Below are 20,559 nucleotides of genomic sequence, written 5' to 3'. Positions count from 1 at the left end.
CTGCGGGTCACCGTATCGTGACCTCTTAGTACAATTTATTGTGACATATTCCAAGAAAATGTCTTTCTTAGAAATCCCCACCAAAAGGGAACTGCACACGACACTCAGATTTTTCTCGATTTGATGGGTATATAAACCCTTAATTCTTAACTTCATCGCGGCATACCATCATTAGCATCTCACCGTAACTCTGCGGCATACCATCATTAGCATCTCACCGTAACTCTGCGGCATACCATCATTAGCATCTCACCGTAACTCTACGGCATCTCATTATCGAGATCCCACCGTAGCTCTACAGTACACCATTTCTGTAGCCTTACGATACTCTGTATAAAGTCACGCGTTTGCCGTCAACTGCGTCGACATACCCGATTTGTTAGTCGCGCATAGAATTATAAAGTAAAAGTTAAATAAAGAACTCTTGTGCTTCAAAACTCGAATACGTTGATTTTGCCAAACATCCCGCGACCGAGGTCCTAGAGAAGGGAAGAAGGCGAACGAGCGTATTACGATCCACTGCCTGAAGTTCACAGTCTATCACAAGGTAAGTACTTATAATTACCCAGACTATTTAACACGCCAATTTTAATTCTAAGTTGCGCTAGACTGACAATTCTCTTTCAATCACTACCTTCTCCTAAAACAAATAAACGAAATCCACTGTTAAGCATTGCATGCAGCTAATAGTTTCCCATTGTAAGTCAATATTTATCAAATTAGAATCCAACTACCTTTCCATAATTTATTCAAGGTATTAATATCAGAAACTAGCAATATCAACGTGTAGAAACAGTACTCTTAATATCACTCGGACGTTGTCCAATCCACACTTTACCTCTAGCCGTTGGACGTACCTTTCGTAAGTCCATACGACTCTCTACCATTTCCTCAGCATCCCGTCGTTGTCGAGCACCCAGCGATAGTGCCTGGTGACAAAGCTCCCCTCAACACCCTGCGTTATTTCCATCGTCGACGATAGGCATCCTTCGTATGCCCGAAGACAACTTCTCATTACCTTCTCTCGCCTAATAATATCGATAACAAGAGACAAGATATCGCATAAGAATTCTTAAATAGAATTCTAGAATTAATTTCGCTCTGGACGTGGTCCAATCCTCATTTTACCTATAGTTGCAACGCATACTTTTACCGTAAGCACACAAGCAACTCTCTGCCATTTCCCCTACTTCCCGTCGTTGTCGAGGCATCCATCGTACTTGCCCGATGACAAAGCTCCCATCAACACCCTGAATAATTTCCATCGTCAACGAGGCATCCATCGTACTTGCCCGAAGACATTCTCCGTACCCCCAGACCTTCCTTTTGAATTCATATTTAAAACCAAATGAATAGACGTATCGGATATTGATATCTCACTCTCTCTAGTTTCCCTTCATGTTATCTCACGATAATCCTTATCTAACTCATTATAAACCCTTCATTCTCATCATTGCCTCTACCAATTAATTCAAATGCTACCCAGATCTACTGAATTAGACATCCAAGGATTAACAAACGATGATGCAAATTCAATTATAAATATAATTATCGGGCTACTAACTTTACTACTAACGTTTTAGAAGGAACTATTGATATCGATCAACTCATAGTCTGCTTAGATAATCTTCATATCCCTGGTACTCAAATAAGCGTCGAATTCACAGACGATTAAATAAATATCAAATTCATTTTATTAGTTAGCCCCTGAATTATTATTATCCAGATGAATAAACAACTTCAAGGCTTAATTTGCAATACGATTTACCAATTAATAGTCAATTTGATCTATGAATATTTGAATGGTAAAATAACTTTCGAGCAAGTCATAACTATTTTAAACGACATCGAAGATATCGCTAATAGATTCGATACTCCCAACTAGTAACTAATACCCCACTCCTGTGACCTACAACATTCCCTAGATCCGTAACTTCGGTCCTAGCTCTCGGCGTCCCAGAGAGCTCCGTCACAGATTAATAGACAGATAGCCAAAGACCTGGATGAAGGCGAGACCGGCATTTCTCACTGATTTCAGCGCCATATCGTAGTAGTGGCCAATGCAGTAACTACTAACTACATTCCCAAGAAATAAGTCATTTTCGAAGTCAAAAGTCGCGTCGTTAATACGACGGTAATAGTAGTAATTGTGGGATCCCAGGTTCAAAACTTGGGATGGCATAATTTTTTTTTGTTTTTTATTATTTTATATGTATATGTTATATGTATTATTTATTACGTAGACATAAATATTCGGCATATATTTATTGTTTTTTAGATACGCATATATCTTCTTATATATTTAAAATGTATAAAATAATCATAATATAAATAAAATATTTTTACAGAGAAATATTTTTAGAAATATTTTTACTTTTTAAAAATTTATACATTTTTTAAATTTTCTTAAATAATCTAATAATGTTAGAATACACACTTTTCATAACTTACGGAAAACATTCGGATTAAAAATTTAAAAAATGTATGAATTTTTAAAAAATTAAAATATTTCTAAAAATATTTTATTTATATTATGATTATTTTATACATTTTAAATATATAAGAAGATATATGCGTATCTAAAAAACAATAAATATATGCCGAATATTTATGCTACGTAATAAATAATACATATAACATATACATAAAAAATAATAAAAAACAAAAAAAAGTTATGTCATCCCAAGTTTTGAACCTTGGATCGATCCCCACAGTTACTACTCTCGTGTTCTCCCGCTGCGCCAGCGGTACTAATCAAAACTGTGTCTTTCTTTAGGCCTTATAACAAACATGAAAATTTCTCTAAATATCCAATATAAAAAAAAAAAAATATTACTTACAAGGCGCATTGGACGAAAAGCTCGAACACGGATCAACTTAAATTCAATACAGATTCACTATAAAAAAGGAGATCAAAATCGGTAAAGAGTCAACCGCGATCTCTCCTTGAAAGTATTGTTAAAAAGTTACAGAATAGGGGTGCAGGGGCGAAGTCTTTTGGTAAAGTTAACGGAGTTTAGCACGGACTCGAACCAGGGGCAAAGTGTGTCGGTAAGGGGCAAAGTCTGTCGCACGGAAATGCCGGTCTTGCCTTTTTCAGACCTTTGGCTATCTGTCTATTAATCTGTGGCTCCGTGAACTTGGCCCCCCAATTTTGACTTTTTGAGTTTTTTTTTTTTTAATCGTTTGTAAGTCGTTTGTAGGTGATTGTTAGATTAATTAAAACGTTTGTTAGATTAGCCTCGCGCTGCAAAATAAAAAATAAAATTGACCGTAAAGTTAGCCCCCGGTTTTTTATTTTGATCCTATTTCAGTTTTGCAGAGGCTGAATCGATGCGGAATCGTTTGTTGGTCACGAATATGCTAATTAAAACGTTTGTTAGATCGTCTTTTCTTAAATAAAAGCAAAAAACGATATTTGATAATTTTCTAGGGAAATATGCGCAAAGTTAGCCCCCGGCTTTTAATTTCGATTATTTAAGTCAGAGCTGTCCACGTTTTGCACTTTTCGGCCGATTTCCGAGGCTCACCGCTTAGCGGCCCCCACTTACGCTCGAGACCTTAGCAACTACGGTTATCGGGCTAACCGGGTAACGCGTTGCTAAGGTCTCGAGCGTAAGTGGGGGCCGCTAGGCGGTGAGCCTCGGAAATTGGCCGAAAAGTGCAAAACGTGGACAGCTCTGATTTAAGTTTTGCAGAGGCTCAATCGATGCGGAATCGTTTGTTGGTCACGAATATGCTAATTAGAACGTTTGTTAGATCGTCGTTTCTTAAATAAAAGCAAAAAACGATATTTGATAATTTTCTAGGGAAATAACCGTGAAGTTAGCCCTCGGCTTTTAATTTAGATTATTTAAGTTTTGCAGAGGCTTAGGCCGATATTCATAGTCCGTTCTTATATTTAAGATCGTCTTAAGACCTCGTTTAACCAATCAAATGCTCGCATAGCATCTCTTGATTGGTTGAACGAGATCTTAAGACGATCTTAAATATAAGAACGGACTATGAATACCGGCTTTAATCGATGCGAAATCGTTTGTTGGTCACGAATATGCTAATTAGAACGTTTGTTAGATCGTCGTTTTATAAATAAAAGCAAAAAACGATATTTGATAATTTTCTAGGGAAATAACCGCGAAGTTAGCCCTCGGCTTTTAATTTCGATTATTTAAGTTTTGCAGAGGCTCAATCGATGCGGAATCGTTTGTTGGTCAGGAATATGCTAATTAGAACGTTTGTTAGATCGTCGTTTCTTAAATACAAGCAAGAAACGATATTTCGCGTGTCGCTAATCGCGCTGGCCGCAGAAGCCATAACGCGTACCGCGTAACCAATCAGAGTCGTTCCGCGTTTTCTATTACGGCTCTGATTGGTTAGGGTGCCGTCACATGGGGCGTAACTTGCGTAAGCGTAACCAGCGGATTGCCAATCACCGAGTTATTCCGATAGAGCCCTTCGTCGAGCTCTATCGGAATAACTCGGTGATTGGCGATCCGCTGGTTACGCTTACGCAAGTTACGCCCCATGTGACGGCACCCTTACGCGGTACGCGGAAAATATCAGTCCATGAGATCGCACTCTAAGGTAAAGCAACTTATCAGCTGATTGGTCAATCCACAATTGTCAACTGGCAACGAGAACATTTGCAACCTATTGTGGAATGACCCTAAGAGTGCGTTCACATGGACTGATATTTTCCGCGTAAGGGTGCCGTCACATGGGGCGTAACTTGCGTAAGCGTAACCAGCGGATCGCCAATCACCGAGTTATTCCGATAGAGCTCGACGAAGGGCTCTATCGGAATAACTCGGTGATTGGCGATCCGCTGGTTACGCTTACGCAAGTTACGCCCCATGTGACGGCACCCTAAGAGTGCGATCTCATGGACTGATATTTTCCGCGTACCGCGTAACCAATCAGAGCCGTAATAGAAAACGCGGAACGACTCTGATTGGTTACGCGGTACGCGTTATGGCTTCTGCAGACCAGCGCGATTAGCGACACGCGAAATATCGTTTTTTGCTTTTATTTAAGAAACGACGATCTAACAAACGTTCTAATTAGCATATTCGTGACCAACAAACGATTCCGCATCGATTGAGCCTCTGCAAAACTTAAATAATCGAAATTAAAAGCCGAGGGCTAACTTCACGGTTATTTCCCTAGAAAATTATCAAATATCGTTTTTTGCTTTTATTTAAGAAACGATGATCTAACAAACGTTCTAATTAGCATATTCGTTACCAACAAACGATTCCGCATCGATTGAGCCTCTGCAAAACTTAAATAATCTAAATTAAAAGCCGAGGGCTAACTTCACGGTTATTTCCCTAGAAAATTATCAAATATCGTTTTTTGCTTTTATTTAAGAAACGACGATCTAACAAACGTTCTAATTAGCATATTCGTGACCAACAAACGATTCCGCATCGATTGAGCCTCTGCAAAACTTAAATAATCTAAATTAAAAGCCGAGGGCTAACTTCACGGTTATTTCCCTAGAAAATTATCAAATATCGTTTTTTGCTTTTATTTAAGAATCGACGATCTAACAAACGTTCTAATTAGCATATTCGTGACCAACAAACGATTCCGCATCGATTGAGCCTCTGCAAAACTTAAATAATCGAAATTAAAAGCCGGGGGCTAACTTTGCGGATATTTCCCTAGAAAATTATCAAATATCGTTTTTTGCTTTTATTTAAGAAACGACGATCTAACAAACGTTTTAATTAGCATATTCGTGACCAACAAACGATTCCGCATCGATTCAGCCTCTGCAAAACTGAAATAGGATCAAAATAAAAAACCGGGGGCTAACTTTACGGTCAATTTTATTTTTTATTTTGCAGCGCGAGGCTAATCTAACAAACGTTTTAATTAATCTAACAATCACCTACAAACGACTTACAAACGATTAAAAAAAAAAAAACTCAAAAAGTCAAAATTGGGGGGCCAAGTTCACGGAGCTGTCCCAGAGGTATAGCCGGTGTAAGCAGATTGCCTCACAAAAATAGAGAACGCCCGTTTTCTCACTAGCCTAGGCATAGAGAGAGAAGGAAGATCACCCAGACGTGACAGTATGCGTCGGCGATTGATGGCTGATTGGTCCGCGCGCTAGGGAATTAAGGCTAGTGGTAAGAGTCGTCACATCTCAAAAAAATACAATCTGCATTGGTGATGATTGATGATCAACGTCATTTTATTTGCATGTATATATATAAATATTGTATACGCATATTTGTTTAGTCAGTATTCAGTATAGTGTATTGTGCGTAATTGTGTAAAATTGCAAAAATTAAGTAAAAATGGGAAAAGGATTCAACAATTATATGTGCAAGAAGTTTTTCCATCCAGCGTCGCGAGATAATTTAAAACGAGTATGAAAATGCAATATATATCCTTTTTATTATAACTGAAAATATTTTTATATAATTGTCTTTAAAAAAATCATATTAAATCTTATACTTTAGTAAAGTAACGTAAGAAATATTTTTAATTATGTGATTAAAAATCGATTCTTCACATAATTTAGCAATCATATGTTATTGAAATTTATCATGTTTTCATGTACAAATCATGGCATTCCTCTCTTTGTTGTGTATGTGAGAAAGAAAGAAAAAAATTTATTTAATTATATATATTATTTGCATATTATTTGCAATATTATATTATAATAATATTTGCATATTATATTTGCATACAAATAATTTTATAACGAAATATATTTCTCTATATTAAATATATGTTTTTGTGCCAGGTATGGATGGCAGAGCAGCAAGCAGAGGCTTACAAGAAGAAGCAGGAAGAGCTACGAGTACAATATGAGAAAGAACAAGATCTTCATAATAATAAGTAAGTTTGCAATAGCTCGTAATAAAAAGAATTTTGTTTCTAATGTAAAACTATTTTTAGAGCATTACTCAGCAAGGAAAGCAAGGATAAACTTAGTGTAAACTTTATGTACGAACCACCTCCTGGAGCAAAAAAGGAAAGAGAAAAGGAAGACAACGAACCTGAATACAAGTTTGAATGGCAGCGGAAATATAACGCTCCAAGAGAAAGTTATTGCAAAGGAGATAGCGAAATACGAGATCAACCCTTTGGCATACAAGTAAGGAATGTAAGATGTATAAAATGCCACAAATGGGGACACATAAATACAGGTAACTTAACATAATATTTACAATATTATTGGATTATGAGATCACTTTTTACTCTTTTACAAGATTATCAAGTTAATTTCGAAACAAATGAAACTTTATCCGTTATTGACAAAATAACTTACTATATAGATGATAATTGATCTCTTTTAACATCTTTCTGCTAGAAAGATTTTTGGAAACATTTTTGTCAAATAAATAACTCCTCACCTTAGTTATAAAATTTTGAATTATTCATTAAATGACAATCTTGTAAAACTGTATTAAAGAGTTTTAAATAACATAATAAAAAAAACTTTGATAAATTATTTTTAGATAAGGAGTGTCCATTATATAGTCAAGCAATGAGTGTTGTAATGGCAAATAATAATTTGCAAGCATCATCTGCTCCAGATACTATGACACTTGTTCAACAGATGCGAGAAGATGGTTTGGCTCTGAAAAAGTAAGTTTGTCATAATACATATTTGTGTGCGTGTGCAGTAGACATGTTACATATATTACGAACGTGTAATGTAGAAATAAATTTCATGTGTGTAACTTTTCATGTGTAAAATAAATTATAAAGCAGATTATATACTATATAAAAAAGAGTATAAATAAATATTAAATTATTAAATTAACTTTTCATGTGTACTGCAGATCTGTATTGGATGCACAACAACATTTACGAATTCCAGAACATGAGCACCTCATGATCTCTGAAGATGAAGACCAGTCGGAATTATCTTTCTTAAAATTGTTGTCAAAAAAGGAAAAGAAGAAATTATTATTGTAAGTTTATATTATATATACACTCACTCCAAGTGAGTCAACTCCCTTTTTTTGGAGTGAGTGTATATTCCTTTACTCTATTGATAAAGAATATTTGAGTTAAATATCTTTAATACAAATATTTTTTAAATTTTATTAAATTAGAAGATTATTTATCTTTATAATTTAATTACAGGAAGTTACAGATATTAGAAAAGAAAAATCGCATCAAAAGTAAAAGGAAATTGAAGAAGAAAAAATTAAGTAGTAATAACAACAAATCTAGCAGCAGTAGTAGCGATACTAGTAATAGTGATAGCGATAGTAGCAATAGTAACACACATACCAGCAGCGATTCTGAAGATTTTCATTCAAAAAAAGACAAGAAAAAAAAAAAGAAATCCGATTCTAAAGAGAAGTCTACTCATAAACATAAAAAAAAGCGAAATGATGATGTGTATAAGTACAAACATAAAAGGAGGAGCAACAATGACAAATATAATACAGATAAGAATCGCTACAATAGAGAGAAAAAAATTAAAACTGAAGAGAAAAATAGAAATAAGCATAGTGCTGCAAAGTAAAGAAAGAGCGTACACATTATTAATAATAATTTTCGAAATGTTTTTAAATATATAAATGTATCATGTAACTATGAAACTAATAATAAAAGCATGTTCATATATTATTTAATTAAAAAATGCATATCACCAGTGTTTGCTGTTATCTAAATAAAATTATATAGATCATCTAGATGAAATTTTGGCGTCATCTTATTTTTATATAGATAATAAAAATATGTATGATCTATATGTATATCTACATCTTAGATGAAAAGTGTTATCGTTATTAAATTATCTAAAGTAATGTTTAGATAATTTAGTTTAGAATCATAGCACATAAAAATATTTAAGTAGTAGAACGTAAGCGATAAACTAAACTTATAAATAAAAGAATGAATATATTTTTATATCCCTTTTATAATTTACATTTCTTTTTATAACTGTGTTTACATAAGCGATCTTAAAAATAATATCTGAAAGTTATCCAGATGAATCGCCATATAATTTTATCTTTTATATAGATATATTTAAAACAAAATCATCATCTTATCTAATTATAAGATAAATTTACATATTTTCATCTCATCTTTATCTAGTTAATTTTAAAATTATCTAAATACAACACTGCATAGCACAATTTAATTTCATATATGAGACAATGCACTGTAGATCATATAGATTGATAACAGATGATTTTCAGATGGTTACACTGTAAAAAATGTATTACATAAAAATATGTAAAACTACATAAATAATAAATGTAAAATTACACGATAAATAATTTAAACGTATACATTTTACACTTATTATTTATGTAATACATTATATTTTTTTTTTTACAGTGTATAAAGCAGCCGACAAGGGTTAATATCTAAATATTAGCACACATATATGTGTATATATATTAATAAAATAGATTGTAAATTAATTACAATGTTTTATTCAATGATTGAAACATTTCTAGTAACCACTTGTGTAATACAAACATTAATAAGTTTTATTATAATAGCATGCACTTTATTTTTACAAATCAATCAAGCACGTTAACATGTTATTGATATCTTATAATCTTATAATTGCATATAATCTTAATGTAATAATATATCTTTTTCACAAAGATGATACATATGGAATCATTATTGGCAATGTACATTTATGTATATTACAGATGTTTATTAGATTCCTTTTTTTCCCTGTCTATGGCGCATATTATTCAAAAAATCATAATAATTTTTCTTTTACTTTATATTTTTCATATCATTAGTTTAATAACAATCCGGTCTTGCATATATATGTTTTTACATATAATGTATCAATATTATGTGTGTATGTGTGTGTGTAAAATGTTAGCCACATTAAATGGCTTTGAACACTTGGGCATTTTGAAATCTGTTTGCATAATCATTTTTGCAAATAAATTGCACTTTTAATGCGATACAATACTATGATGTTAGGAAGTAATATTGGATTGACAGCTATATATACAATTAATTCATTAATTATGTTAATTATGTTTAACAGTTAGAATCGATGTGTATATATATATATATAATATTGTATATATGTGTGTGTGTGTGTGTATAAATAGATAATAGATAAAATGAGAATACATTTATATTATAATTGAAACATTTCACACTGCTTTTCCATACTGCTGAAAATGATATAATAATTACAATTAATTCTATTAGAGAAATGCTGTTCTTTAAAAATGCAACATACATTGTTGCTCTGAATAAAATTGCTAGAAAAAAAATTGACTTTACTTTTACATATACGATACAATGAAAAAATTTCCATTTTTTTCTTTCTGCTTTCATTAAAACAGATTTCTTCACATATAATAAATTGTGATAGGAATTATAAATTGTTGTAGGAATACATATTTGCATTAAATATAATAATTGCAAAACAAAAAATTTGCAGACTTCGTTTCTTATATAAGAATTCCTGATGATTATCTTATATAAGTATGAATCGTTGTAATATCCAGGATACATAAACCGGAATGTAGAATTATTTTAACAAGAATTGATACACAAATAGCTTATCTTTTATACACGCACACATACACACACACACACACACACACGTTTCTATATCTATTGCAAGAAAAAGGAATTATCGAAGAAAGATTAGAAAATACTGTCCCAGGTAGCAAGTGTTCGTCATTTTGACGTTAAATGACGTCATTTTGACGTTTAATGACGTCAATTTGCTATTTGGGTGTATGTTTAAATGTTTTACTTTCAGCAAATAAGTTTTTTAATTCCAGAGCACTAAAAATAAAATGCTAGAAGATTGGCTCAATTTGAAAATACAAAAAGATTAGATCGTGCGATTTTTTAAATAAAAAAAAGAAAAAATAGTCATTTTTCTCTAATATATTTTTTTAATTCTAATATTCTTTAAAGCACTCGTTACTTTATATGAACTATTAAATGTACTATTTATATGTACTATTAGAAACTCTATTGCTAGCAAATTGTATAATAAATGATATGATTGTGTGGTATGCTTGTATTATACTATTATAATATAATCTTCTCAGATTTGAACTGCATTTTGCTTGTAAATGTCTCATTAATGCCATAAATTGCCATAATTTGTCTCTCTAAAGAATGTACTTGTTCCTGGCATGTATTATTTACATGAAAAAAAGAAAAAAAGATATATTCATTTTTTTCTTGCATTGCGAACAAACATTCGGCTGTTTCGAAATAGTTTACATATCGAGGAGGCCGCCCAATATTGTTAATTTTTTTACTATATACAAGGTGTCCCATTTTAAATGAGCCAGGCAAATATCTAAAAAAATATGAAAGATAGAGAAAAACGTTTCAGACAAAAGTTGTTTGGTTTGAAGGGGGACAGAAGATGATGTCACTTGGGATAGTCGTTTGTGAAAGTGACCTTCACATAACCTTCAAATGATTATCCAAGATTACCTTCAATTTCTTAAATCAAAACCCCTATTTTTCAATGCATATATTCTTGTAGCTTATCTTAACTTTTCGAAACACTATAATAAAGTTTCTTTCCGTTAAATATTTTTCGCGTTATGAGGCTTGAAAGATATACTATTTTTTTACATAAAATACAAAATATCTTGTAAAACATTCAGTTTTCGGTAATCTTACCTTAATACTTTTATGCACAGAATAATGAGGCCGATCAATTGGTGTAAAGAAAACGCATAATTGTTTTTAAGAAAAAATATGTTGCAAATTGTATACATTTTCTTAAAAATAACTATGCGTTTTCTTTACACCAATTGATTTGTCTAATTATTTTATGCATAAAAGCATTAAGGTAAGATTAACGAAAACTAAATATTTTACAAGATATTTTGTATTTTGTCAAAAAAAAAAAAAAAAAAAAAAAATACTGTAAACTTCAAAGCATTATAATTCGAAAAGCACTGAATGAAAAAATATTTTATTATAGTATTTTGAAAAGCTCTCAACATAAGCTACAAGAATATACATTGAAAAATAAAGGTTTCCATTTAAGAAATTGAAAATGACCTTCATGTGACCTTCAAACACGATTATCCAAATCACATCAATGGAAACGTTTTTCATATCTTTCATATTTTTTGAAATATGTATTTGCCTGGCTTATTTAAAATGGGACGCCCTGTATGTATATATATAATATTAAATTTGTGCTCTAAATATAATTCTATTCATCATTCGTCATCGGCAAGCAACAGCGAACGAGAACAGCTTCACGGACTGTACTTCTTCCGTTCACAGTTCACGTCCGGAAGTTGATAATTTGCGCACAACGTGTCGCAGCACTATAAACGATTCGGTGGTTGGGCGAGATCCACCATTTCAGTGTCCTCCACGCTGTTGGATCCCATCGTACGCTGCCTGTGCTGCTGTTGAAAGTCTAACGACGGGTGGAGATGAACGTCCATCAGTTTGGGCGACGAGAAACTGTGCAAACCGGTCGCCGCACCGAAACCAGGATTGTTCAACAGTGTCCTACGCGGGCTCTTGGCGTTCACGACCTTCGGTTGTGCGTACATCTCTTCCAGGACGCTCGGCGCCACGTAAGTGAAGCCCTGAAAGATCATGTTCGCCGATTCACTGAGGGTACTCTCGACCGGAGAATCAACCGGCACGGTAGCCGTGAACTGTTCGTCGAACTGCGACGTGTCGTCGGCGCTCTTCAGGGATGGCTTGAACGGCGGATCCAGCTTCCGCGCGATCACGTCCTGCCAATTGATATGCTTGAAGAAGTTGTGGTTCTTGATCTGCTCGGCGTCCTCCAAACCGGAGCCCAATCTCTGAACGACCTGCCTCTTCAGGAGCTTACGTATGAGATCGCGGGCGTCCGGTGTCAGATACTGGGGAAGACTCAGTTTTCCACGTAAAATCTTCTCGATGGTCTTCCTCCTGTCGTCGCCGGTGAACGGCGGCATTCCTGTAAGCATGTCAAACATCAGGGCACCCAGGCTCCACCAGTCCACCGCTTTACCGTGACCGCTCCGGGTGAGAATCTCCGGTGCCATGTACTCTATCGTTCCGCAAAATGTGTGCGTCACCGTGCCCTCCTGTATATGCTCCTTACAGAGGCCAAAATCCGTCAACTTGACGTGGCCCTCGACGTCCAGTAAGATATTCTCCGGCTTCAAGTCCCTGTATATGATTCCCTGATTGTGTAGATGTTGCAGCGCCAGTATAATCTCGGACAGGTAGAAGCAGGCCGTGTCCTCCAGGAAGATACCCTCTCGGTCGAGATAAGTGAAGAGTTCGCCGCCGCATAAATACTCCAAGATCAAGTACAGCTTGCCACCGGTTTGGAAAGCGTACATGAGGTTCACGATGAACGGATGTTTCACGGCCTCCAGGATATTTCTCTCGGCTTTTGTGTGAGCGGTGTCCTTCTGATTTCGTATGATGGACGCCTTGCGCAATACTTTCATAGCGAAGATACTGCCCTTGTCCTTTCCGGTGACCTTTCTGACTTGAAAGACCTTCCCGTAGCCACCCTCTCCCAAGATCTTGCATAATTCGAAGTCCTGCGGACCAGCTTTCTCTTGACCAGGATTCACATTCTGCTCCGACAACTGAACTCTCTCCAAATTTTCGGATCTAAGAAGTAAATTTAATAACTTTCAATGACTTTTTATTATTTTAAGATCAAACGCAACCAAAATACTTACTCTAATAGAGTGCTTACGGTTGCCGCATGATTATATTCCTCCTAAAAATGAATATATACATATATATATATGGGAGGGGGAGGAGAGAGAGAGAACACCCAAGAAGCAAACTGACGTCATTAAACATCGAAATGACGTCATTGACGTCAAAATGACGTACGCTTGCTATCTGGGGAAGGGAAAATTGAAGTATATCATTGTTATAAATATAATTCAAATTTTGAGACAGATATATGTATTCTTTACCTCTCTGTTTTCGATCACATCGTCATCTGATTCGTCCTGATTTGTAGCATCACCGTCGTGCAACTCGATGTCAAATACTCCTGCCATTCTCTCGATACGTCAAAAACTCACATCGGAAAATTATACGAGTTGAGGAAGACACGTGTTCGCAATCTGTCAATCTTTTTTTTTTACCAGAGACGATATTGTACGAAAATTCTGTTGTACATAAGCTTCTGTAGATGTGTAGATATAACTTCACATTTATCTCTGAAAATTGCGAGGAGACTCACCTCGAATTACGTTAAAATAACGATAGTTACAGAGTCTCTCTATATTTATCGAGTTTCTTTGAAAAAAACAAATCAAAAAGCTTTGAAATGCCAAGTTACAATGATATCGCTAAGTTCACATATGTAATTGCGGATGCACGCATGAAAATAACCTGTTTTACTAGGTTGATATCAAATTCGACGTGACGTTCCGAGTATAGAAACATACACAAGTACGGATACTGAGTTCTTTTTTACATACGAATTGTGTGAATTTGGTAATAATTGTCATATTAAATACCAGAGGGCAGCGTCATACAAAGACGGCATCACTGAAATCCCTAGACTAGGGATTCTAAGGACTTCTAGTGACGCAGCAGTTTGCTGCTATTGGCAGAGAGAAGAATGAGAGGGTCCTCGCCGCCACAGATTAATAGCACAGTATATACAGTAGCGCAACTCTCTGTCGGCACCTTTGATGTTTGTGTAACATAAAATGGAACGCGCATGCGTGAAATCAGCGAGTATAACCAGTACTGCCATCTAAACTTTTATCTCATTTTCTCTTTATTTTCGCTCTCTTTTTAGCACATTACTACATGTAAAATAAATTAATTTTAATAAAAATTATGTATACAGGGTGTCCCATAATTCGCGAACCACCAGTTGCAGGTAGAGCATGTTGAACTGAATAGAAAAGTCCTCTACCATTTTGCGATTTTCGCAATAATTAATGAGAAATAAATTAAAGAAGATCAGCCAATTCGCGTGATGACGGCGAGAAAAAAATTTTCATCGCGAAAGCAGCCTTAATAAGCTCTCCATAAAAAATATATAAATATAGATTTATTTGATTTTATTAGTTGCGCGTGATGTTTTAGTATACACTATGGACAAGGATAATTTAAGTTATTTAAATATTTTTATGCATATATGTATCTGCAATAAAAAATAAATTGTTAAATCAATTTTCTTAATTAATGTAAAAGACATCTACAATTAATCGCTTTATTTTTTTTATTCCTGGAACAAAAATATCAAGCATATACAGGGTGTTCAAAAAAGACCGCAACCCCCGAATAACTCAGAATAATCGAATTCTAAGAAGAAATACCCCGACAAAAGTTGTAGGGTTAAAAAAAAGGGACTTGATGGTTATCTAGAACTTGACCTTCAGGTCAAGTTTAGAGGTCATTTGAAGGTCAACTCGATTTTTTAAAATGGAAACCCCCATTTTTGACCCCGGATTCGGAAAGAGTGGGAAATTTTACGTTCAGAATGATACTTAAGTCTTGAATTAAAATGAAAAAAACTTTTTTACAATCGTCTTAAAATTTTCAAGTTATTATTTTTTCATCAATTAAAGGTATTACCATCGTCAACGGTCATACCACGTTGTAACGCACCAGTTCTCGTCCGATCACTGAAGTTAAGCAACATTGGGCATGGTCAGTACTTAGATGGGTGACCGCTTGGGAACACCATGTACCGTTGGCATCATCTTCTTTTTTTTTTTGCTTCAAATCTTAGGTCGGTATTCATAGTCCGTTCTTATTTCAAGACCGTCTTAAGTAATGTCTTAAGATGCAAATACGGCTCTGTGATTGGTTAATCACATCCATGAAGAATAGAGATAAGGAGGCCGAACTAGCATTGAGGAATTATCGAAATGTGCGACCAAATGTCGAGCCTAATTGTAGTTTATTAATGCTCCGCAAGGTTGCGCTTTTGCCTCACGGGACTCACACGTACACGGTGGACTTTTGTGTTAGTCATTCTCTATCCTTCTTGCTCTACATCCTGCAATCTCTCCTCTCTCTCAAACTAACGAGCATCTTGTGATTGCAATGCCATCTATAGGTACCTATAGGTACTACTATCGGGCCTCGGTTTTGGTCGCACATCCCAAACACATAGTTCGGCCTCCTTATCTCTATTCTTCATGGCCACAGTATAACTACATAGTAGTGACAGTGCTAGAAAATCAGCGAGTAAATTTTCTTTTACGCATGCGTTAGCGGTAAGGCTAAGAACATGGCGGACCGTCACGTGATTGACTCACGGCTACATCAAAGGAGCCGACAGCTACTGTCACTACTGTATGTATCACGTTTTATATACTGTTTTATAATTTTATTAATACATTTTTAAAATATACTAACATTAAAAACAGAAAATAATTTGCATTATTATCTTTATCTTATTAAAAAAGACTTTGCGTAAGACGTTATCGCGATTCTTAATGTTCAAATGAAGCGCCCGTAAGGCTTACAACATGGCTGACCGTCACGTGATCGACTCACGGCTACATCAAAGGAGCCGACAGCTACTGTCACTACTGTATGTAGTTATACTGTGCCGTTGCTAACTGCACATTTCCCCAAGTTTATTAAAAAATTTTATTTTCACCTTTCTTTAATAAAATAGCTCTTTAGCGGATTACAATCGAGCTTACTGATTAAGAATATCATCAATTTAATGAGATTCATTCGGTATTTGGGCTAAAATTTGGAATATACGAATCCGTAGTTCTCGGCCGGCCGACAGGCGTCTCCACCGTGTCTCCTGCCGACCCTTAAGGGGATCCTAGTCGGATCCTAAAGTTAGTTCTGTCGGTACGGCAGAACCAACTTTATTATTTTGGGATATCTTTTTATTGACTATACAGATCAATAAATCCTTTTCCACGATTAAAGTACTTATAAAAACGGACCGCGTTAGCTATAATTCCATATATAAATCATATAAAAATCAAAAATTACAGTTTTGTTATCGGCTTCTTTCATGTCAGCTCGTAATAATACTTATTTAATAAAAATAGTTCTGCAGTTTATCTGTGCATAAAATATAGTATACGCGATAGGGTTAACATGAAGAAATATTAGTAAACAATAAAAAGTGAGATTGCAAGTCTAATAAAAAAGTTAAATATTAAAAACATTTTCACACATATGTGTGCATACGTGCATATGTTGGATATGTGTGGTGCTAACCTATCGTGTGTATATGTGTATACGTGTATATGTTTGGATATGTGTGGTGCTAACCTGTCGGAGTTCGACCATCCGACTAGGATCCCCTTAAGTGCATTGATTGGCTAAAAAATAGACTCAAGAAATTTTCTATATTGTACACACTTAAATCAGAGAGAAACCTGAGAGCGGTCACCGCGATTCAGTGGACGCGTGTACTGATGCGCCCCCTGAGAAAGTAGACGTGACTACGTCGTAACGCTCGGTAAAAAATATAGAATATGGTTCGAATCTGTGATATGGTTCATATCCAAACTCCACTCGTAGTACGTACACTTAAGGGGATCCTAGTCGGATCCTAAAGTTAGTTCTGTCGGTACGGCAGAACCAACTTTATTATTTTGGGATATCTTTTTATTGACTATACAGATCAATAAATCCTTTTCCACGATTAAAGTACTTATAAAAACGGACCGCGTTAGCTATAATTCCATATATAAATCATATAAAAATCAAAAATTACAGTTTTGTTATCGGCTTCTTTCATGTCAGCTCGTAACAATACTTATTTAATAAAAATAGTTCTGCAGTTTATCTGTGCATAAAATATAGTATACGCGATAGGGTTAACATGAAGAAATATTAGTAAACAATAAAAAGTGAGATTGCAAGTCTAATAAAAAAGTTAAATATTAAAAACATTTTCACACATATGTGTGCATACGTGCATATGTTGGATATGTGTGGTGCTAACCTATCGTGTGTATATGTGTATACGTGTATATGTTTGGATATGTGTGGTGCTAACCTATCGGAGTTCGACCATCCGACTAGGATCCCCTTAAGTCCGTGGTTATCACGTTACTGATTGTGAGTCGGGTTCGATTCCCGTCACTCGCACTTTTTTTTTTATTATTTATGCAAATTAGAATATTTATTCATGTAAAACAAATTTAATTCAACAATTTTTTAATTTGCACTTTCAATAAAGCGTTTTATTATTTGTTTCATTTTGTATTAAATATAATGTGTAAAATCAGATTATAAGTTGAATAAAAATTATATCCAGTTTTTTGAGTACATTAATAAAATTGTTTTTTGAAAGTGTATATTAAAAAAAACTTTTTTTTTATTATTTATGCAAATTAGAATATTTATTCATCTAAAACAAAATTAATTCAACAATTTTTTTTAATGTACACTTTCAAAAAACAATTTTTTTAATGTACTCAAAAAACTGGATATAATTTTTATTCAACTTATAATCTGATTTTACACATTATATTTAATACAAAATGAAACAAATAATAAAACGCTTTATTGAAAGTGCAAATTAAAAAATTGTTGAATTAAATTTGTTTTACATGAATAAATATTCTAATTTGCATAAATAATAAAAAAAAAGTGCGAGTGACGGGAATCGAACCCGACTCACAATCAGTAACGTGATAACCACGGACTTAAGTGTACGTACTACGAGTGGGGTTCAATTCCCGTCACTCGCACTTTTTTTTTTATTATTTATGCAAATTAGAATATTTATTCATCTAAAACAAAATTAATTCAACAATTTTTTTTAATGTACACTTTCAAAAAACAATTTTTTTAATGTACTCAAAAAACTGGATATAATTTTTATTCAACTTATAATCTGATCTTACACCTTATATTTAATATATTTAATTTCTTATATATTGCCCAAAGTTTAATGTCAAAATTTTGTCCACGAATTACGTGGAACGCTACGCGCGAGAGGCGAAATCTCGTGCCTGCCGCCGCACGAGTCCACGAGACGCTCATCGTTGGTGAGACAAAGCCAGAGCGATGGATTGTTGGTCCTTGTCTGACTCATCTGGTTCTCAACTCGGTTCTTATCCGAATAGTTTGGATATGACCATATTACGGATTCGAACCATATTCTATATTTTTTACCGAGCGTTACGACGTAGTTCACGTCTACTTTCTCAGGGGGCGCATCAGTACACGCGTCCACTGAATCGCGGTGGCCGCTCTCAGGTTTCTCTCTGCTTAAATAATAATAATTATTATTATATTATATATAATAAATATATTACATTTGCCGTACATACGACGAGTTTGTCGGACATAGCAATTGGCTATCAAATAAAAAATTTCTAGTCTTTCTTGAGCTTAGCTTCTAAGACTTGGTCCACGCAATAGATGATTTAAACCTTAAGCCTCGAGAGTATTCTCCTCATGAACTATTGCTTCCCAAACGTTGACAACATTAAAAATGCGTTTCCCAAATGATTTCATATTGATTTAAATAAAAAGAAAGATGTTTTAAAGTTATGTCTGCTAACTATTCATTCTTAATTAATTTCCTGTAATTATAAATAAACTATTAGTCTTAAATCTATAAAAATATATTCCTAAATTTACCCAAATGATTCTCAAATGATTACAGTAAGAAAAAATAAGAAATAATAAAAAAAAATAAGAACTATAAAATTTGTCCAACTGATGTCTAATAAATGTACTTTAAACTTGATTTTCAGATAAAATAATTATTTCCCAAACGTTGAGAACATTACACATGTGTTTCCCAAATAATTTTACGTCAATTACAATAAAAAAAATTTATTTTTTAAATTTATGTCTGCTAACTATACGCTCAATTTATTTTAATTAATTATAAATAAACTACTATTTCCTAAACTATGAGAATCTATTCCTAAATTTGCCCAAATGATTCCCAAGCGATTGGTATAATAGAAAATAAGAAATCTCTAATTCGTCTGCTAACTATATGGAGGTCTCTCTCAGACCTCCGCAAAGTTAGCCCCCCCACTTTGACTTTTGTAATTTTTTTTTTTACTAATCGTTTGGTGGTCGTTTGGTAGTGTTTGGTACCGCATTAAAAACTTTTGGTGGTCTTTCGTTTTTTTAAAAAATCAATTTCAAATTTTACCCTTCTCTTAGCCCACCCACTTTGACTATTGTAATTTTTTTTTTACCAATCGTTTGGTGGTCGTTTGGTAGTGTTTGGTACCGCATTAAAAACTTTTGGTGGTCTTTCGTTTTTTTAGAAAATCATTTTCAAAACTTTTACCCTTCTCTTAGCCCCCCAACTTTGACTATTGTAATTTTTTTTTTACCAATCGTTTGGTGGTCGTTTGGTAGTGTTTGGTACCGCATTAAAAACTTTTGGTGGTCTTTTGTTTTTTTAGAAAATCAATTTCAATTTTTTAAGGTACCATTTTATGCGCAGCGTACTGCCGCAGCAATTCGCTCCTATTGGTTGAAGTACAATTGAATGAACAGCAAAGGCAGCAAAACAAGAGAACACGCAAGATGCAATTAGTTGATTCTAATTATTATTTCAGTTATTATTGTTGATATCAATAATAAATTTTAGGAATACAATAGATAATTATGAGAATAACAAGTAAAAACCGTAATCTTAACCTTAAA

At 34.1% G+C, this 20,559-nt stretch overlaps 2 protein-coding genes and 1 non-coding gene across 3 annotated transcripts; 2 read left to right on the top strand and 1 right to left on the bottom strand.

The window, feature by feature from the left end:
- Positions 1 to 6,177: 6,177 nt before the first annotated feature.
- LOC145933803 (corepressor of RBPJ and splicing regulator) lies at positions 6,178 to 8,751 on the top strand. The gene is made up of 6 exons (XM_083033795.1): positions 6,178 to 6,380; positions 6,761 to 6,855; positions 6,916 to 7,166; positions 7,479 to 7,608; positions 7,806 to 7,937; positions 8,113 to 8,751. Exons 1-6 carry the CDS (start codon positions 6,309 to 6,311, stop codon positions 8,498 to 8,500), a joined length of 1,068 nt encoding a protein of 355 aa, XP_082889921.1. The 5' UTR covers positions 6,178 to 6,308; the 3' UTR covers positions 8,501 to 8,751.
- A 553-nt stretch (positions 8,752 to 9,304) lies between these two features.
- On the bottom strand, positions 9,305 to 14,387 carry LOC145933799 (ribosomal protein S6 kinase beta-1). The gene is made up of 3 exons (XM_083033789.1): positions 13,902 to 14,387; positions 13,656 to 13,696; positions 9,305 to 13,584 (listed from the first exon to the last, which is right to left on the bottom strand). The coding sequence occupies exons 1-3, from the start codon at positions 13,986 to 13,988 to the stop codon at positions 12,282 to 12,284; spliced, it is 1,431 nt and encodes a 476-aa protein (XP_082889915.1). The 5' UTR covers positions 13,989 to 14,387; the 3' UTR covers positions 9,305 to 12,281.
- A 1,142-nt stretch (positions 14,388 to 15,529) lies between these two features.
- LOC145934616 (5S ribosomal RNA) lies at positions 15,530 to 15,649 on the top strand. Its single transcript, XR_014425078.1, has one exon. It is a non-coding gene; the product is annotated as a 5S ribosomal RNA (ribosomal RNA).
- The last annotated feature ends 4,910 nt before the right edge of the window (positions 15,650 to 20,559 follow it).

Source organism: Prenolepis imparis, unplaced genomic scaffold (assembly GCF_030444845.1).
Source record: "Prenolepis imparis isolate NDT839.2.m4 unplaced genomic scaffold, iyPreImpa1.0 SCAF_3, whole genome shotgun sequence".
NCBI lineage: Eukaryota > Metazoa > Arthropoda > Insecta > Hymenoptera > Formicidae > Prenolepis > Prenolepis imparis.
Note: the sequence above shows the minus strand (reverse complement) of the source record. Positions and strands in the feature narration are given on the sequence as shown.